This window comes from Epinephelus lanceolatus, chromosome 24 (assembly GCF_041903045.1).
Source record: "Epinephelus lanceolatus isolate andai-2023 chromosome 24, ASM4190304v1, whole genome shotgun sequence".
NCBI lineage: Eukaryota > Metazoa > Chordata > Actinopteri > Perciformes > Serranidae > Epinephelus > Epinephelus lanceolatus.
In genome coordinates, this window is record NC_135757.1 from 3,483,880 (window position 1) to 3,501,154 (window position 17,275).

The window sequence follows — 17,275 nt, forward strand, 5'->3', positions numbered from 1 at the left end:
AAAGGTACATTTTTGTTAATACAGAAACAATAGTACTGACAAAAAGGTACTGTGGGGTATTGGTACCGGCACCCGGTATTACTGATGCTAAAGGGTGCCTTGGTATTAGGGTTGGGTCGGTTCTCGGTAATGCCAATTTGGTTCGGTACTCCGTCTTGGACTGTTTTTTTTTGGGTTTTTTTGAGACCGACCGGACCGCATACTCGGGCAGAACGTACGTGGAACGGACTCCGTGGAGGTCCGCCCGGTAAAAGCGGACGTCTGCAATCTCTGTGCGCGCAATGTCACACAAAAGACTGCTCGGCATGTATTTTTCACAGACATTTTTACAGGAAACTACAACGCGGAAGTGCGCTTGACTATGGAAGCCCGAATGACTGCGGACATTCCGACATTCCTGAGTCCGCTCCGCTTATAGCACGCCCGAGTCTGTGGGCACCTGTGTCTGCCTCTTCGCCAAGCGCACAGCGAGCAGGAGAGAGAGAGGGGTGGGGCGGGGACTGAGCTAGGAGGTGCGAGTGCGCATGCGCCAAGGCCTCTACTGTAGCCTGGAGTTTGTTTAACACTGACAGGGAGTCGATAATGGCGGACAATTTAGTCTCGAAGAAATCAAAGCGCCTCTATGGCAACACTTTGGCTTTGAGCCAGACGAAGGAGGCAACCCTTGTTTGCACTGATTGAGTAAGCTGCAAATTTTATTTGTAAGGAATAAAAGAAACAACGTGTTACTGTCACTCTGTCACTTTTCTCATACCAACCCAACTTGGTATGTCAGTGTCAGATGTTGTGGGCCCCAGACTAAGCTTTGGTATCTATTAGTTGGGGGTGAGAACCAATTGTCATGTCTGTGTGTTCAGATCTGACTGAGTTGTGACCCAACAGTATCTTTGCCTTACGTCTCACTGTTCAAAAATAATAGAAAGTTGGGAAAGGCAGTAGAACCTCTTCTAGTAAAGATAACAAATGTCTGTCCAATCTGTTGCCCTCTGTACCTAAAGAACTCTTTCTCTTCTCTCTCTTTGACCCCAATCCCAACCCTTCAGTCCATGTGGAAGCCAGCCTACGACTTCCTCCTGACGTGGGCCGCCCATGTGGGGGACAGCTACCGAGATGTGATCCAGGAGCTCCACCTCGGCCTGGACAAGATGAGGAACCCCATCACCAAGAGGTGGAAGCACCTTACCGGCACGCTAATCCTTGTCAACTGCCTCGATACGCTGCGCAGTGCCGCCTTCTGTCCCACGGGATATGGAGATTTTGCGGTGTGAACATTTTCATCCACCTGGAGAACAACTTTCTTTGCGTCGTGGTGGGAGTTACTGGAGGTACTTGGCCCTAAGAGTTTTATCTTGGACGGTTTGACAGGACGACATTGAGGACACAAAGTTTGGGATTGAACCTTTGACCGTCCAGTTCAGGATGTGAGATCTGTACATCCTGGTCTCTTGTTTGGAGTCTTGGATCGGCATCATCGGTGGCAGCATTGGTAGTTCTTAATAAGCGCCAGGTGGAGATACACCTGCGGACGATTTCTAGCATTGAACAAGTCAATGTGAAACTGGAGGATTTTATGTTACGTTTTCCTTTTATTTTTACTCTTCTTCATCTCTTTATTACCTCACCCTTTGTCTTTACCACTTTCTGTCTTTGTTTCTGTTGACGTATTCTATATCTGTCTGTTTTTTGCTATCCTACACTATTACGTTCTCTTCCAGTTTGTATGATTTGCTCTGTTTCCACATCTCTCTCAGGACAACATCAGAGACCTCAACCACTGCAGTACATATCCACACATACTGTGACCTCTCCGCTATCTTTAAAAGCTCCCCCAATACCGAACTGAACCTCCGTTTGCAAGCCAAATTTTTGAACACTTTCCCTCCATTTCTGACTGGCAGTTTTTATTCTTTCATTGTTTCTCACTTATCTCAAAAGAGGGCAGAGCAGATGACTTTAGTCAGGATCAGAAATCGTTTCACACATTCAAACATCAAGAGCATCTGTCAGTAATTAGCTTGCCAAAAACAGTTAGCACAATGTTAACTCGACATGTGACTTGGTGTAGTCCATGCAGTAAAGGTACAGTATATCTATTTATGCAAGATATACGTCTATTTTTTATACCTGCAGAACGATACAGATGAATATATTATCGACAGTGTTATTCTTGTGCACTTCTCTTGCTTTGGTTTGTCATTTCCACCATTTTTCATTTTTTGCACAAGAATGCTACAGTAGGAAATTCAGAGTCGAATTTGATAACCTCGATTTCTTCTGTCCAGCTAAAGACACAAAAACATGGGACACAAGTTTTTAGCGAAGCATCGAGATCGAGTTTCCTTTTTCAGGCATGAATTCCTACATTTATTGGAAGTACTTCCAGTATTTTGCACACACTACAGTTTGTATGATATGCTACAAATTAGCGCCCCATGAATGACGTTACATCCCTAACGTAAAGTTTTGTAATTGACGCAAAGTTATCGAGGTTAGGTTTTAGGAAAAGCAACATGGTGAGGACGTACCTTCAAATGACTCAAAGTTCAGACAATTCTGAACGCCAGTCTCCTGGGAGTGAAAGTCCTGTGTTTTTTGACCACGTGCCCCTCTTTCATCCCAAAACTAAACCAAAATATCGCCGCCATCTTTCACTGGGGCATTTGAAGCCAGAGTCTGCACAGTAGCGACTGCTGTGGTATCAAGTTTCTGCCGATACACCCGTCCAACCAATCGAGAGCAACGCCATTGAATGCGAGCACAACAACTGGCACACATAGCTGTCAATCATGTTGTCACACTCCGTTTTTATTGCATCAAATAAGTTATTAAAACCAAAATGATCGGAAAAAATGTGTTTGACGTGGTACCATGGAGGACACGGGGTATACGACCTGTGGGTTCAGGACAGGCCGCCACTGTTTACTACTTAAATAAATGAAACATGACTTTAAACTGTGAAAATATACAGACATACAAGTTTATATTTAAAGAAGTCTTTTGTCTCTGATTTGTGTTCTCAAGCATTTTGTCTTTGATTTTATGATCTCAGCAAGTTCAGTCAATCAGCTTTGATGCTTTTATCGTTAATTTCCACGTCTGTGTTTTTGTCTTTAAGTCTTTCATTCAGTGTCTGTTCTTGTTTCGTTTCAGTATGTTTTGTGACGGCTGCAGTGTTCCCGTATCTGTTTGGAATATGAACTCGCTCTGAGCAGAAAATGTGTGAGGACTTTATATATTTGTACTGAATGCTGATTGAGTGTTGACACATTGTTGATGCGGTGTCGTGTCTCCTGTGACAGGTCGCAGAGCTGAAATCTGTTCAGAAGGTTTCAATAAAAGTGAAAATTGAAAACGTGTTCGTGTGTGTGTGTGTGTGTGTGTGTGTGTGTGTGGGAGGACAACGACAAAATAGATTTTACTTTAAGTATGTGTGGACATTAAAACTTTTGGAATATTTGCTTGTTTGTGTGTTTCGGAAAACGTATTCTTATTAATTCACTGCTCAAACAATTGGGTTCCTCCTGGTGCGGCAAGCTCTTGGTTCCTCCTGGTGCAGAGGGCCCTGGGTTCCTCCTGGTGCAGAGGGCCCTGGGTTCCTCCTGGTTCAATGGGCCCTGGGTTCCTCCTGGTTTAGTGGGCCCTGGGTTCCTCCTGGTGCAGTGGGCCCTGGGTTCCTCCTGGTGCAGTGGGCCCTGGGTACCTCCTGGTGCAGAGGGCCCTGGGTTCCTCCTGGTGCAGTGGGCCCTGGGTTCCTCCTGGTGCAGTGGGCCCTGGGTTCCTCCTGGTGCAGAGGGCCCTGGGTTCCTCCTGGTGTGGCGGGCCCTGGGTTCCTCCTGGTGCAGAGGGCCCTGGGTTCCTCCTGGTTCAATGGGCCCTGGGTTCCTCCTGGTGCAGAGGGCCCTGGGTTCCTCCTGGTTCAATGGGCCCTGGGTTCCTCCTGGTGCAGTGGGCCCTGGGTTCCTCCTGGTGCAGTGGGCCCTGGGTTCCCCCTGGTTCAATGGGCCCTGGGTACCTCCTGGTGCAGAGGGCCCTGGGTTCCTCCTGGTGCAGAGGGCCCTGGGTTCCTCCTGGTGCAGTGGGCCCTGGGTTCCTCCTGGTGCAGAGGGCCCTGGGTACCTCCTGGTGCAGTGGGCCCTGGGTTCCTCCTGGTGCAGTGGGCCCTGGGTTCCTCCTGGTGCAGAGGGCCCTGGGTTCCTCCTGGTGCAGCAAGCTCTGGGTTCCCCCTGGTGCAGGGGGCCCTGGGTTCCTCCTGGTGCAGAGGGCCCTGGGTTCCTCCTGGTGCAGGACAGTGCCTGGCCTCATGTGTCCAGAGTGTGTAGGCAGTTCCTGGATGACGAGGGCATTGATGTCATGACCTAAATCCAGCTGAGCATCTATGGGGCGTTATGTATCGGTGCATGCAACGCCTCCACCGACTAGCTTCCATCTTCTCGTCTGACTCTGGGTGAGACAGCAAACACACATTTCTCAAAATCTGCAGAGATGCAGCAAAAGGCTGATAAATTCTTTCCACCTCCGTGAGTTTGCAAATCATGCCCCCTGACTGTGATTCTTTCTGCACAACAGCGTTCACAAAGTGTTGTGTGACGCTGCCATCACGAATTCCACACAGACAATACAGCAGATTCCTTCATGTAGACACACAGAGGGACAACACATCCAAATATCACACATGAATGCACAAACCATCACGTGCTGCTAATGCATGCACAAACGCCACACATGAGCGCGCTCAAATCCGTCCTCTATCCCAGCTGAACACAATCCTCTACACACACACTCACACACACTTTAATTTGCTTTAATTAAAGCAGATAATTATTCACCCTCAGAGGACAGGCCACCTTGACAAAGTCGTCCTTTGCCTTTCGATGACTCACCCTCAACATTCCTGCTCGTCTCCCGGATACAACTTGAAACTACTTTCTTTCTACAACACGGCACTATAAGGGGATAAAATAGGTTTTAACAAGCTGCTATTTAAATAGGAGAGCATAAATCACCCCACGCTGTGTTCAGCCACTCCTGTTTATAAATTACCTTCGCGCTGAAAGAAATATTCATATGGAGATAAAAACAGGTTCATCTCCAAAGTCTGAGAGCTGTCTGACCTGGTGTGTTCTCTAGCAACAGCAGAGCAGAGCACAGCGTTCTTATCGCTTGACACAACTCTTAAAGTTTCTGCATGGAAAGCTAAATTAAAATGATAAATCATCCCGGAAATCACCAGAGGACAATGTTGTCATTGTATGTTTCTGCAAACCCAAGATATTAAAGATACATTTGAATGTTTCACGTATCAAATTAATGTTCCAGCGGCCTTTTAGGCACGAAAAGTGGTTGTAGTTTACCAAGACATTGCTGTGTTTCCTGCCAGGACAGTTGCACGAAATATGGTTGCTTTTTCCGAGACATTGCTGTGTTTCCTGCCAGGACAATTGCATGAAATATGGTTGTTTTTTCCGAGACATTGCTGTGTTTCCTGCCAAGATAGTTGCATGAAATATGGTTGCTTTTTCCGAGACATTGCTGTGTTTCCTGCCAGGATAGTTGCATGAAATATGGTTGTTTTTTCCGAAAAATTGCTGTATTTCCTGCCAAGATAGTTGCACGAAATATGGTTGTTTTGTCCGAGACATCGCTGCTTTTACAGCTGGGATAGCTGCACGAAAATTATTGTTTTTTCACCAAGACATTGCTGCTTTTCCTGACAGGATTGTTGCATGAACAACAGTTGTATTTTACCGAGACTTTGCCGCATTTCCTGCAGGGATAGCTGCATGAAAAGCGGTTGTTTTTAACTAAGACATTGCTGCGTTTGCTGCCAGGATAGTTGCATGAAAAGCACTTGTTTGTTACTGAGATTTTGCCGTATTTCGTGTCGGGATAGCTGCATTAAAGCAGTTGGGGTTTTTTTACCAAGAAATCGCTGCTTTTTCTGCCAGGATAGTGCAACAAAAACAAGTTGTTTTCTTTACAGTTTTTACAGTTATGTTGCTGCGTTTCTTGCCAAGATAGTTGCATTAAAGGGTTTGGTTTTTACTGTGACATTGCTGCTTTTTCTGTTGGGATAGCTTCATGAAAAATTGTTTTTGTCTCTTGCCAGGATAGCTCAATGAAGAGTAGTTATTTTTTACAGAGACATTGCCTCTTTTTGCTTTGGCATAGTTGCACAAAAAGTGGTTGTTTTTCACTGAGACATTGCTGTGTTTCCAGTGGGCTTGTCCTCCCCAGACCAGGTATTTTAAGTCAAAACATGATCTTTTCCAAACCATAACTAAGTGATTCTTGTGCCCGAACCCATCCACGTTAACCACGGTGTTGTTGTCTCAAAGTATCCGCGACATAATAATGTGCAAATCTGTCTGTGATATCTTTTCCTGCTGATTGGTTTGTCAGAAATCTGGATGTGGACAGTTTGATGAACGAGCAGGACAAACTGTGCTCCACCCCTTTCACCAAATCCAGCCTGTAATCAGAGGATCACAGGTGTCAATTGTCTAATCTAAAACTTTGTCTTCCTGTCCGTCACGTCAGACGATCAGAGAGATGTGCGAGGAAAACAGTAATTTTTACACAGCGCTCTTTCATTCCTTGATTCGGGACAAATTGGCCGGCTTCGAGGTGCTTTTGAAAATGCAAAACAGGTGGCGAGATGAAAAGCTTTGGGACGAGCCGTCGGCCTGTTTCATCTGCTGTTGTTTTCCAGAGCCTTTGGAGGATGTGTGTGTGTGTATGTGTGTGTATGTGTGGAAACAAGCTAGGATGGTTTCACCTTGTGAGTCAGGAGAATGCAAAGAGCCTTTGTAAGCAAAACAAAAGTGCCTCATCTGCTCACTGCCTCTCCATCTCGTTCGTTTGGAGCCATGTGAATGTTTTGCTGCTGTCGTGTGGACGCTTCATGAAAGCCGCAGACATGGTGATTATCTGAACTTCAGCTTATTGATTATTTCTATCATTTATGGGCTCGTAGACTTCACAACTCTTAACAAGCTGTTTCTCTCTCAGAGTAAAGCACAGAGTGATGAATTCTCTCTGAGCTCCACAGTCCCTCTCAGCGGACCAACAGGTGAGGCTCAGTATAATGGAGGAGACATCATTTGTGCAGTGTTCAGCATTTTACAGTTTGTTGCTGTTTATTTGTTGAAGTTTTTTGACACGTTCTTCAGGACTTTGTGTCTTTGCGACATCAGCTTCTCAAAAACGAATATCTCTTTCATGCTTAAAACACATTCATTGGAACTGTTCAACCAATCGACAGAATAAATGTTAGCATTTTATGTTTCACACTTTTACATTATTATTTCACGACCACTTTTAAACATTATGTTGCAACAACACTGCAGTAAATGTGTGGCTATGTTTAGTTGCAAAAAGCGCTTAGTTATGGTTAGGAAAAGATTATGTTTTGGCGTAATGTTTGGTGGCACAATAGCTGCTGAAACATAGCGACAGGTTGATAAAAAAACACCCATGTTTGGTGGTGCAAACGCCGCTAGAAAGTCAGTGACTAGCGCTAAAAAACACCCACATTTGGTCACACTGAAGTCAAGGAAACATAACGACATGTTGCTAAAAAACACCAACGTTTGACGGCACAAATTTAGCTGGAAACGTTGTGATCCGTCATTAAAAAACACCTATATTTGCTGAAACAAATGCCTTTGGAGTTGCAGTGACTGGTTGCTGAAAAACACCCGCGTTTGGTCACACAAAAGTTGCTGGAATGTAGCAACGGGTGCTGCTGGAAACATTGTGAAGGGTCGCTAACAACCACCCTTGTTTGGTGGCATAAATGCAACTGGGAATGTAGCAACTGGTCTTGAAAATCTCCCATGTTTGATGTTTGAAAAGGCAGCGGCAGGTTGCCTAAAACCATCAACGTTTATTGGCACAAATGCTGCTGGAAACATGGTGATGGGTTGCTAAAAAACACCCATGTTTGGTTGAACAAACGCTGCTGGAAATGTGGCGACAAGAACAGTGAAAAACACCCACATTCTTAGGCTCAAACACCTCTGGAAACATCAGGACTGGTCATTAAAAACATCTACATTTGGTGGCACGTGTGCCGCTGGAAATGTAGCTATGGATCGCTGAAAAACACCCATGTATGGTCACACAAAAACACCTACATTTGGCAGCACAAATGCAACTGGAAATGCAGTGACTGGTTGCTGAAAACCACCCATGTTCAGTGGCACAAATTCCACTGGAAACATAGTGCTGGGTTGCTAAAAAAAACACCTATGATTGATTGAACAAACGCTGCTAGAAATGTGGTGACAAGTCAGCGAAAAACACCCACATTTGGTGGCACAAATGGCACTAGAAAAGTAGTGTATGGTTGCTGAAAAAACCCCCACAATTGGTGGCATTAAAGCCGCTGGAAACGTGGCAACTGGTCTCAAAAAACCTGCCACATTTGACGTTTGAAAAGAAAGCGGTTGGTCGCTTATAACAATCAACGTTTAGTGGCACAAACGCCGCTGGAAATGCAGTTACACATCCCTGAAAAACACCCACATTTGGTTGGCAACAGTTGATGGGTTGCTAAAAACACCCACGTCTGATGGCACAAACGTTCCTGGAAACATAGTACCAGTGTTGTTGGTTGGTCTGCTCCTTGTGTGTTTGAAATACTTTTACCATGAACTCACAGAACCACAACAATCCCAACTGGAGGTACACTGACTTCCTGAAACTCAACAGATGCATCTCCATGACAACCGAGCAGTCCATTGACAAGGACAAACCCGGCACCTGTGCAGTGACTTGCGGCGTCAGAAACCAACGAAAAGAGGCGTCCTTTAATGTTGGCATGATACACGGCTGGTTGCCATTTTCCCTCACGTACTTTATAGAACACGTCTGCTCGACTACAGGCCAGACTTCATGGTTGTGTCGCCCCTTCTTGCTTCAGTGCGACAGCGCAGAGGGTTAACTCTCCTCTAAAGAAGCCTGCCTTGTTTCCTGTTAACCTTTCTCAACATCTGGCAGCTGCTCGTCATCTGTTACCTGAGGAACAGCGGAATAAATTAGAAGCAAATCAGTGAAGGAGGCTCTTGTTTTATGGATGAGGCGACTGTGTGGGTGGCGGGTGAGCGACGTCCAGGTGACTCAGCCTTGTTAGAGGGGGAGAGGGAAGTGGAATTAGAGTGAGTTGTGATCTTATAAAATCAGGTTGGTGTGTGTGTGTGTGTGTGTGCGTGCATGTCTACGCCCTGTTTGTAATTCGTTTCATTGATCTCACACACACTCATTAGCAGGGAAATCAATGGCGGAGGAGGGCACAGAGAACAATTAGTGAGGTCTTGATGACTCAGGTTGCGTTGTTGCTGGTGTGTGTTTGTGTGTTTGTGTGTTTGTGTGTTTAGGGACCGCACTTCTTAAAGGCGCTGCATATACACACAGGTGTTTTCATTTATTCTGACTAATTAGACCTCGATGAGGTTTAATTTGTGTATTAGGAGCCGGGTTGGTAGTTTGCTGACTTAAAGGGATAGTTTGGATCTTTTATATGAGGTACTGATCCAGGGATGTCCCTGGTTTGGAGAAGACATCGATTTCCAACTGGGAACTGAAGCCACATGCTCTAGTCGACATCCCAGCGTCAATTGTAGCATCCCCAAATGTCAACAGTACACACAGAAGGACACCTAGCAGGTCATATGTGGACATGAAAGTCTAATCAAAGCAGCGACATGTGACGACTTGGGATGAGAATGTGTTGGGTGTTCACACAGACAGTTATGACTACTGTATTTCCAAAAACAGGAACTCCACCCTTTTTGACAACATGGTCATGAAAATATTTCACAATAAAAAGCCTTGTGCTAACAAATGAAGGGATTCTGTCCACAGAAACATTGTCTAAGGGGTTTTATTTTGAAACAAACAAACAAAAAACATTCACATTTTGTCAGTCTGTGACATTGAAACAGTAGTGAAAGGTGTCAGTATTATTATCTATTATCTTATATTCACTCTCTATTTTCGTTAAAATTGTGTACATCATGTGGAAAAAATAGGCAAGCCTCCGAATCTGTAGATGTTCTACAGCCGCACCGTGCTGCGTCTGAGCAGCGCTGCTCATGCGGGCAGTTTGGCTGCTCAAATCTGTAAACACTGGCACTGAAAAAACAAAATAAAACCAAAAAAACAAGGGGATCCATGACACAGACTGGCTGCTCACACAGGCACTGTAGCTGCTTTAATCTGTTGACATGGGCACCAAAGAAAAAAAAGCAACAAAAAAAAGCACAAGGTCCCATGACACAGATATGCTCATGGGGGCAGTGTAGTTTCTCTAATCTGTTAACATGGACATCAAAAACCAAAGAACCAAGAGGTTCCACGACACCGACGTGCTCATGTGGATAGTGTGGCTGCTCTAATCTGTTAACATCAAAGAAACAAAAAACCAAGAGGTTCCATGACAAAGACGTGCTTACACAGGCAGTGTGGCTGCTCTAATCTATTCACATGGGTACTGAAAAAGACAAAAAACAAAGAGGTTCCACAACACAGACGTGCTCATGTGTGCAGTGTGGCTGCTCTAATCTGTTCACATGGGCATCAAAGAAACAAAAAACCAAGAGGTTCCACGACACAGACGTGCTTACACAGGCAGTGTGGTTGCTCTAATCTGTTAATCTCTGGCATCGATAAAACAAAAAACTAAGAGGTTCCACAACACAGACGTGCTCATGCGGGCAGTGTGGCTGCTCTAATCTGTTAACATGGGTACTGAAAAAAACAAAAAACAAAGAGGTTCCACGACACAGACGTGCTCATGCAGGCAGTGTGGCTGCTCTAATCTGTTAACATGGGCACTGAAAAAACAAAAAACAAAGAGGTTCCACGACACAGATGTGCTTATGTGGGCAGTGTGGCTGCTCTAATCTGTTAACACAGGCATCAAAGAAAGAAAAAACCAAGAGGTTCCACAACACAGACGTGCTTACACAGGCAGTGTGGCTGCTCTAATCTGTTAACATGGACACTGAAAAAAACAAGAACAAACAAACAAGAGATTCCACGACACAGAAGTGCTCATGCGGGCAGTGTGGCTGCACAAAGCTGTGGTGAGAAGCTGCACAGACAGTGAAACCTGCTGAAATGCAAAGCAGACAGAAACAGCTATATGATAAACATGTTGAACCACTGTCTGTGTGTGCAGCCTTAAACACAGCTGAACCTTATTTTCTTTTACAGTTTTCAAATGTTGGCAGAGGGAGTGCAGCACATATTTTCCCATTCGGATCCAGCCATAATGAACCATGTTTTCTGGTGGTGTGTATTTTCTTATATTTAGTTTACTTGCATTAGTTCAGTTTGGCATCAGAGCCATGTTCCGCTTTGTGTGTCAAATTTAAACAAACTGGAAATGATGCCCAGCTGGCGTTCGCCCGCTCTGTGCTGTGTCTGAAGCAGTGTCCCAAATGCATACAAAATAAAGTAGTAGACTCAAGGATGTCAGTTTGTAATCCAAAAAAGCTTTGATTTCGAACACGCCGTCCCACAATGCAGTGCATAAAATAAAACAGAGGAGCAGCTCACAGCTGGAGAAAAATTAATTGTGGATAAGAATAAAACAGCTCTAAGAACACAGCAGAAAACAAAAACATATCCATTACATTTTGGGACACAGACACAGAGCTAAGTGAACGCCAGCTGGGCATCATCTCCAGTTTGTTTTAATTTGACACACAAAGTGGAGCATGGCGCTAATGGCAAACTGAACTGATGAAAGTAAACTAAATATAAAAAATTACACAGCAGAAAACATGGCTCATTATGGCTGGATCCAAATGAGAAAATACTGCACTCCCTCTGCCAACATTTGAAAACAAAACCTCAAACACAAAGCGCAGCATTAATGAGAAACATTAAAGGAACACTTCAACCCCCAGATGATATTCTGTGTATCAGTTACTCACCTCATGTTATAGTGAATTCATGAAAATAAACTGTATTTTTCTTCCACGCCTCCATGGTGAACAAAGACTTTAAAACCGGAAAGAAATCTTGATGAATTGAAGTCATAGGGGTCCACGTTTACCTACAGTAAAACCATATCAATGTATTTATATTTTTTCTGACATTTTATCAATAATGTCTCAGAGATTTTATTAATATGTTTTTGGACATTTTATTGATTTTTTGGGGAGGGAGTATATGAGCAATATGTTTCGGACATTTCAATCAATATGGTCGCACATTTTATTAATAATTTTATAAGACATTTATTCATATTTTTTAGACATTTTATTAATATTTTTCGGACTTTTTATTAATATTACTTCGGATAATTTATTAATTACTCTATTGGACATCTTATTAATATTTTTTGGACATTTTATAAATATTTTTTTGGACATTTTATTCATATTTTTTTCTGACATTTTAATAATATTTTTTGGACACTCTCGTAATATTTTTTTTGGACATTTGATCAATATTTTTCACACATTTTATTGATTTTTTTGGCGGTATATAAGCAATATATTACGGACGTTTTATCAATATCATGGTCACACAATTTATTTTTTATTTTTTCGTCATTTATTTGTATTTTTTTAGACATTTTATTAATATTTTTTGGGACATTTTATTAAGATTTCTTCAGACATTTTATTCATATTTTCAGATATTTTAATAATATTTTTTGGACAGCTTCTTCTTTTTCTTTTTTTACATTTTATTCAAATTTGTCATATATTTTATTAATATTTTTTGGACATTTTAGTAATTTTTTTTGGACATTTGATCAATATTTTTCATACATTTTCTTGATTTTTTTGGGCAGTATAGAAAAACAATATATTTCGGTCATTTTATCAATATCATGGTCACATAATTTATTAATTTTTTTTTTCGTCATTTATTTGTATTTTTTAGACATTTTAATAACATTTATTTGGACATTTTATTAATATTACTTACTTATGGATAATTTATTAATTACTTTATCGGACATAATGTTAATATTTTTTGGACATTTTATTCACATTTGTCAGACATTTTATTGATATTTTTTTGGGACATTTCATTTATAATTGTCAGTCTTTTTATTAATTTTTTAGGACATTTTATAAATTTTTTCAGACATTTTCTTATTATTTCTTTGGACATTTTATTAATATTTTTCGGGACATTTTATCAATATTTTTGGGGACATTTCATTTATAATTGTCAGACTTTTTATTTTAATTTTAAGGACATTTTATTAATTTTTTTCAGGCATTTTATTAATATTTTTTGAATATTTTATTAATATTTTGTCAGACATTTTATTATTTTTTGAGACATTTTATTGATATTTTTTTGGACATTTTATCATTTATTTTCAGACATTTTCTTATTATTTCTTTGGACATTTTATTAATTCTTTTTTGGACATTTTATCAATATTTTTGGGGACATTTCATTTATAATTGTCAGAATTTTTATTTTAATTTTAAGGACATTTTTTTTTTTTTTTCAGGCATTTTATTAATATTTTTGGGACATTTTATTAATATTTCATCGGACATTTTATTATTTTTTGGGACATTTTATTGATAATTTTTGGGGCATTTTATCAATATATTTTGGACATTTTATTCACATTTGTCAGACATTTTATTGACATTTTTTTTGGACATTTTATTCATATTTTTTGGAACATTTTATTAATTTTTTCACACATTATGTTAACATTTTTCCGGGCGTTTTATCATTTTTTTCCCTAGACATTTTATTAATATTTTGGGACATTTTATTCACATTTGTCAGACATTTTATTGGCATTTTTTGGACTTTTGATCAATATTTTTTCAGACATTTTATTCACATTTGTCAGATATTTTATTAATATTTTTTGGATATCTTATTAATATTTTTCAGACAATTTATTAATTTTTTGGGACATTTCATTTATAATTGTCAGACTTTTTATTAATTTTTTAGGACATTTTATTAATTTTTTCAGACATTTTCTTATTATTTCTTTGGACATTTTATTAATATTTTTTGGGACATTTTATCAATATTTTTGAGGACATTTCATTTATAATTGTCAGACTTTTTATTTTAATTTTAAGGACATTTTATTATTTTTTGGGACATTTTATTGATATTTTTTGGACATTTTGTCATTTATTTTCAGACATTTTCTAAATATTTTTATTAATATTTCGTCGGACATTTTATTATTTTTTGGGACATTTTATTGATAATTTTTGGGGCATTTTATCAATATTTTTTGGACATTTTATTAATTTTTTTAGACATTATGTTAACATTTTTCCGGGCGTTTTATCATTTTCTTCCCCAGACATTTTATTCATATTTATTGGACATTTTATTCACATTTGTCAGATATTTTATTAATATTTTTTGGACATCTTATTAATATTTAATTAATTATTAATTATTTCATAATTGTCAGACCTTTATTAAAATTACTTTGGAAATTTTATTAATATTTATGTTGGATATTTAACTAATATTTTTTCAGTAATTTTATTAATGTTTTTTGGACATGGTCGGCATGGCCATTTAAAGTTACTGCCACTAGATGGCAGCAAAACATCCCATAACAGAATGAGCTCCTGTGCAGTCACAGGAAACTAAACACTGTCTCTGCATTTTAATTTACAGTTTCAACATGTTAAGAGAATTTGTGAATGCAAGAACTGTGTCTGTGCACACGGCACCATCTGCATCACTGTTCACATGTTGAAACTGTAAATCATGACGCAGAGACAGTGTTCAGTTTCCTGTGGCTGCAGCGGAGCTCCTTCTGTCATGCGATACTTTGCTGCCATCTAGTGGCGGTAACTTTAAATGACCAGGCTGCTGGCTGCGGATGCTTCAGCTGCTGCATGAAGACATCACTTATCTTTTGCACGTTATGATTTCCTTTAAGTTAATTTGAGGCCAAACTGTTGTCAGATGTTGTTGGTGTGTTTGGAGGGTTTCTCTCATGTGCTCCCTTTCCCTCTCCTGGAGCTGCGCCCAGGTGTGCTGCGTTCACTGACGAGGTGCACTGCTCAGCGAGGAGGAGCACCTGGTGCGGAGGGAGGTGCTTAGAAACCCCTCAGACTGGATTGTTTTCATGGTGTGTTATGGGGTTGGTTTGGGTCTGTTTAATGTCCACCAAAGGACAACCAATCACAGGGTCAAGCACACCTCCTCACCAAGGTAAAAGCTCCTGTCACTCCCTCCGTTTATCACAAGCAGGTCATGTTCTAAGGTCTCTCACAGACCCGCTGTCATGTTTCCTTCAGCTGCTGTGTGAAGAGCGTCGTTGCCTCACTTCACCACCAGGTGTCAGCAGAGGAGTCTCAGCAGCTCGGTGCGCAGAGGAAACACTAGAGCCAGCACATGAGCGAACACTGCTCAGGATAAAACCGTCTCCGACCTCACTGCAGCTTTTCACAGGATCAGAGCAGGAGAGGCTTTTATTTTGTAGGCGCCACTGCTTCACCGGAAGTCTTATTTTGTGTTGTTCTGCTTGAGCTTGACGCATCTTTTCATGGCAACATTTAGAGGCTGGTCCACGCGTCACACACCATCACTTGTGTTACTACATGAAGACTACGCACTTGGGGGACAGATGCGGAGACACGATGTGACATTTGGCCGCGCGTAATTTGCGCATTTGGATAGCGGTGCGCGCGGTGAATGCGCCGCTGTTTGCGTGATGATTTGACTGTTGGAGTGAGTCCAGGGATGCTGCGGCTTGTCTGGCTGCCGGAGTGCCGCCGCGCAACGAGGGGCTGCGCCCTCCACATTTGCTGAGGCGCGGGAGCGGGCGTGTGTGCGCGTTTGCCGACCTTCTGATCTGCATCCCCCGCTATGGATCACTCCTGGGACATTTAAGCATCTCCTGCGGTGATAACGGGGCTGTGGGAGCGCGCACTGTCCCTCCTCCCCAGGCTGCAACATGGGGAACAGTTTCTCCAATTTGGGTGCCTTCCAGTCCCTGCACATAGTCATGCTCGGCTTGGACTCTGCGGGTAAAACCACCGTGCTGTACCGGCTGAAATTCAACGAGTTCGTCAACACGGTGCCCACCATCGGCTTCAACACGGAGAGGATCCGGCTGGGCGGCGCGGGGGCCTCCAGGGGCATCAGCTGCCACTTCTGGGACGTCGGGGGCCAGGAGAAGCTGCGGCCCCTGTGGAAGCCCTACAGCCGCTGCACGGACGGCATCGTGTACGTGGTGGACTCCGTGGACGCCGAGAGGCTGGAGGAGGCCCGGACCGAGCTGCACAAGATCACCCGGTTCGCGGAGAACCAGGGGACCCCGCTGCTCGTCATCGCCAACAAGCAGGACCTGCCCCGGGCGCTGGATGTCGGGGAGATAGAGAGGCAGCTGGCTCTGGCTGAGCTCAGCCCCTCCACCCCGTACCACGTCCAGCCGGCCTGCGCCATCATCGGAGAGGGGCTGGATGAGGGCATGGACAAGCTGTATGAGATGATAGTGAAGAGGAGGAAGTCACTGAAGCAGAAGAAGAAGAGGCAGTGATGGAAATATTAGGAGCAGATAGAAACAAACCATGACGCATAGATATGATTATTGATCCCCACTGACACACTGCAAGTCTCATATATGACGGGAATATATTTATAGTGATGCTATAAGCTAAACAATGTCACTCTGAACTCATTAGGGTCTGTGTGATTGTATGTGAATGTTACAGAGGGACATAATGAAGCAGGACAGCTATGACACAAAGTCACAAAATAATCATAAGAATCTCACATTCCTGTGAACATCTATCGACAGTTTAAACCCTCTTTACAGGCAGGTTAAAGTCCCTGATGTAGCATTATTAATAGGACAGTGTCATCAGGGACGTCTACATTTATATGGAGTGTATGGATCCACTGGCAGAGCGCCCTGTTGCTGCCGCGTCGGTGCCGAGCACAGATGTGAGACTGTTGTAAATGTGGTTAGGGATGCACTGATGCTGTGAGGTGGTGTCACACCAAAGATGATTCCCTCTCTGTCTCTTCCATCCCCCCCCCCCCCCCCCCCCCCCGCATTGTGTCGTTACTTACACCCCGCTGAAGGTGATTGTTTGGGATGAAAATCACCAGAAAACATGCTGGCATTGTGCTTTTTTGCAAGCGAATATGTTGAAAGTTTGTTTTATTACGTGTCAGCAGCGCTGTGTTAAAGTGTGGGACCAAAAAACCCTTGGTGAGAAAAGATAATGTCTGGCTCAAAATACCCAGTTTAGGGGCCACAATCCTGGCCGGAAATGCAGCCGCGTCGCAG

At 42.4% G+C, this 17,275-nt stretch overlaps 2 protein-coding genes across 3 annotated transcripts in view; both read left to right on the forward strand.

Moving 5' to 3' along the window:
- The window catches only part of LOC117249766 (SH3 domain-binding protein 4-A), a 78,732-nt gene extending 75,380 nt beyond the window's left edge, over positions 1–3,352 (forward strand). For both annotated transcript variants that reach the window (XM_078165925.1, XM_033615475.2), the window contains exon 5: positions 1,044–3,352. In XM_078165925.1, the coding sequence (XP_078022051.1) occupies positions 1,044–1,268 (225 nt within the window). In that variant the 3' untranslated portion in view covers positions 1,269–3,352. The remainder of the gene's footprint in view (positions 1–1,043) is intronic.
- An 11,345-nt stretch (positions 3,353–14,697) lies between these two features.
- LOC117249861 (ADP-ribosylation factor-like protein 4C) lies at positions 14,698–17,030 on the forward strand. Its single transcript, XM_033615660.2, has one exon. The coding sequence runs from the start codon at positions 15,935–15,937 to the stop codon at positions 16,517–16,519; it is 585 nt and encodes a 194-aa protein (XP_033471551.1). The 5' UTR covers positions 14,698–15,934; the 3' UTR covers positions 16,520–17,030.
- The last annotated feature ends 245 nt before the right edge of the window (positions 17,031–17,275 follow it).

Excerpts from the sequence above, each read along its gene's own strand:
- LOC117249861 (XM_033615660.2), top strand. The coding sequence starts at position 15,935 with ATGGGGAACAGTTTCTCCAATTTGGGTGCCTTCCAGTCCCTGCACATA.